At 42.1% G+C, this 3,088-nt stretch overlaps 1 protein-coding gene across 1 annotated transcript in view; it reads left to right on the top strand.

The window, feature by feature from the left end:
• Positions 1-3,088, top strand: part of wdr3 (WD repeat domain 3) — a gene marked incomplete in the record, with an annotated part of 211,240 nt that overhangs the window by 117,733 nt on the left and 90,419 nt on the right. Inside the window, 4 exon segments of the mRNA XM_037687116.1 lie at positions 437-537; positions 1,182-1,286; positions 1,378-1,608; positions 1,689-1,782. Coding sequence (XP_037543044.1) covers positions 437-537; positions 1,182-1,286; positions 1,378-1,608; positions 1,689-1,782 — 531 coding nt within the window.

Below are 3,088 nucleotides of genomic sequence, written 5' to 3'. Positions count from 1 at the left end.
TGGTAAATGTCCTGGATGGTGTGGTAAATGTCCTGGATGGTGTGGTAGATGGATGGATGAATGGATGTTTGCTGTGTTTAGCTGCATTGGCTTCTTTTCGCTTTTCAGCTCTCCTTAGTAGTCTGCATTTTCACAGAGAACATTTTTTTCTATTTTTTAAACAATTTTTTTTAACGTGTTTTCTTTCTAAGGTAAAACTTTATAACCTACCAGTCCAGATGTGACGTAAACGACTGAAAAGGCTAAATCTTCTCATCTCATCATCGATTCTGTTTCATACAGTTCATTATGTTAACTATCTTGTGTCTGTGTTTTGTGTATTTTTTATTTATCAGCTACACTTTTTTTGACAGTTGAAGTCTTTCAACAGACTCAGGTTTGATGTTTAATCATTCCTTGCATTGACAACACTGTATGGTCTGTTTCTCTGGATCAGGGCAATGATTCGGTTCTGGAGTTGTTCACAGTGCTGTCGGAGGCAGAGGTGCAAAGAAAAATGAGCAGGAAGCTGAAGAAAGCCAAAAAGAAAGCAGCCAAGTAAGCACAGATGAGACTTTGCAAAGACTTTGTGATTTGTCTTGCTGTTGCGTTCACTGATCCAGTTCCATCTGGAAACAAGACAAATATGTTACAACAATAAGTTTTGTCCCACAATAATTCACTCTATTTGCAAATGTACCAAAGGCTTTGTTTAGGTTACTAACTTGTGTGCGTCCTTTGAGTCAGACTAAAATAATTAAATACTTTTACAACCTATTTTATTATTCACCCTGGTGTGTTGATACTGACAAAAACAAATGTTGTTTTACTGTAATCCTCTTTCAGGATCACATCAAATGCTAGTTGTTGTTTTTTCTTTTTGCAAGCTAACTTTAGCTCTTATCAATCTAGCTAAGTTTTTGTTTAAGAACAGATACTTTAACTTTAAATTATGTAAAAATTAAAATTTGAATCTTATACTCCCATCTTAAATTAAGTGTTTTAACACAAATAACAAAATAAAATAGAGTTAGGATAAATAATTAGTAAAATAAGGTACTTCTGTCACTGTCAATTTATTTTATTTTTTGACCACCTAACAATTACATTGAGAGCCTAGTTCTAAAACCTCCAGCTCAGGTGTGTAACTGCAGTGGGAGGTCAGTTGGTGGAACATGTTGTTTTGCTGCCTCCTGCTGCAGAGCTCAGGGAGATGCAGGCGAAGAGGCACCAGAGCTAACAGTGAAGAGGACGCTGAAGGACGAGATCATCAGACTAACAAACATCAAGGCTTCTGCCAAAATCAGGTTTGTGTGGGGCACAGGTCACAAAAATGACCCCAGATTTAGGGGATTAAAATAAAAACCATGACATACTAAAACCTATGTCCTCTTTCAGGTGGGTGGCCTGTCTGTCATGTGCAGGTGGAGAGCTGAAGGTGGCGCTGCTACTGCAAAACAACACCATTGAGACCTACAGCATGAAGACCACAGACAAGACCCCCACCGCCAATAAGATGGCTCGTCTGACGCTTGGCGGCCACCGCACAGATGTCCGCACGCTGGCCTTCAGCTCAGACAACATGGCTGTCCTCTCTGCCTCGGGGGACACAGTCAAAGTCTGGAACAGGTAAGACTGCTCTGGAGCCAGAGAGTCCTGGATGTTTTAAAAAGCTATACTGGTACTGATCATTGGGCTGCCCGTCCCAGGTCCACCCTGCAGGTGATCCGCACCATGGCCTGTGAGTACGCCCTCAGTTCCCTTTTTGTGCCCGGAGACAGACAGATAATCCTGGGAACCAAGGTATTTAAAATCTCTTTTTGCGGACTTTTATTATAACTCATTGCCAAGATTGACTTGTATTGCTAGAAACAGTGGTGGGCATGTCTAACAAAGTTTAATCTGGTCCTATAGACATTCAAAAATCAAAACAAAGCGAAACAACAAAAAAATGTAGAAACGTTTCGTCTTTCATCCGAAAGACTTCCTGAGTCTGAGGTGCTGAGATGTAATTGTTAGCATGATTAACTCTGTCACTTACAATGTTTCCAAATATCTGGCGTCTGTACTCATCCCTTTAGTTGGCAGCTCAGAACACCACATACAGAACACCATGGACTTTGTGGATAAGGTGAGAGATGTCGTCATGGAGACTGATGAAACAATGGTCTCTTTTGATGTCACATCACTCTTTACTTCCTGTTGATGATGCAGTAGAGGTGGTCAGTTTAAGATTAAAATCAGACACCACTCTGAGCAGCAGGACCACGCTTTCCACAGAACAACTGTGTCAACTCTTGAAACTGTGCCTGCAGTCAACCTACTTCACATATGGGGAGCAATATTATAGGCAGAAACATGGGTGTGCTATGGGGTCTCCAATTTCTCCTATTGTTGCCAACCTGTACATGGAGGAGGTAGAAAAGAGAGCCTTGACGTCCTTTTCAGGGACACCACCAAGTCATTGGTTCAGGTATGTTGACGACACCTGGGTTAAAATTAAATCTCAGGAAGTCCAACATTTTACTGACCACATCAACTCTGTGGATAAATACATCAAGTTCACACGAGAAGATGAAAAAAATGGCAAGTTGGCTTTCTTGGACTGTGAGGTCTCAGTCTCTGATAGAGGACATTTGCAAACTGAGGTGTACCCCAAACCCACACACACAGACCAGTATTTGCAGTTTGACTCCCATCACCCTTTGGAGCACAAGTTAGGAGTCATCAGGACTCTGTACCACAGAGCAGACAGCGTCCCCACTAGCTCAGGAGCCAGGCAGAAGGAGAAATCCTACACAAGACAGGCTCTAGAGCAATGTGGATATCCTAACTGGGCCTTCCTGAAAGCAGAGAAGAAACCCAAACAGGACTCCAGTCAGCCAACAGGTGAGAAGGAGGAACCCAGACCCAGACCAGTGGTCATTCCAGATGTTGAGGGAGTATCAGAGAAACTGAGACGTTTATTTTCTAAACATAACGTCCCAGTGGCTTTTAAACCCCAAAATACATTAAAGACTGGTTCATCCCAAAGATCCAGTCCCCCGGCACAAACAGAGTAATGTTGTGTATGTTGTTCAGTGTCAGGAGGGTGATCAGTCTTACATCG

The sequence above is a fragment of the Nematolebias whitei genome, chromosome 13, assembly GCF_014905685.2.
Source record: "Nematolebias whitei isolate Nwh7 chromosome 13, NemWhi1, whole genome shotgun sequence".
NCBI classification, from domain to species: Eukaryota; Metazoa; Chordata; class Actinopteri; order Cyprinodontiformes; family Rivulidae; genus Nematolebias; species Nematolebias whitei.
The sequence above is the reverse complement of the archived record's forward strand: the minus strand, read 5'-3'. Positions and strand labels throughout refer to the sequence as shown.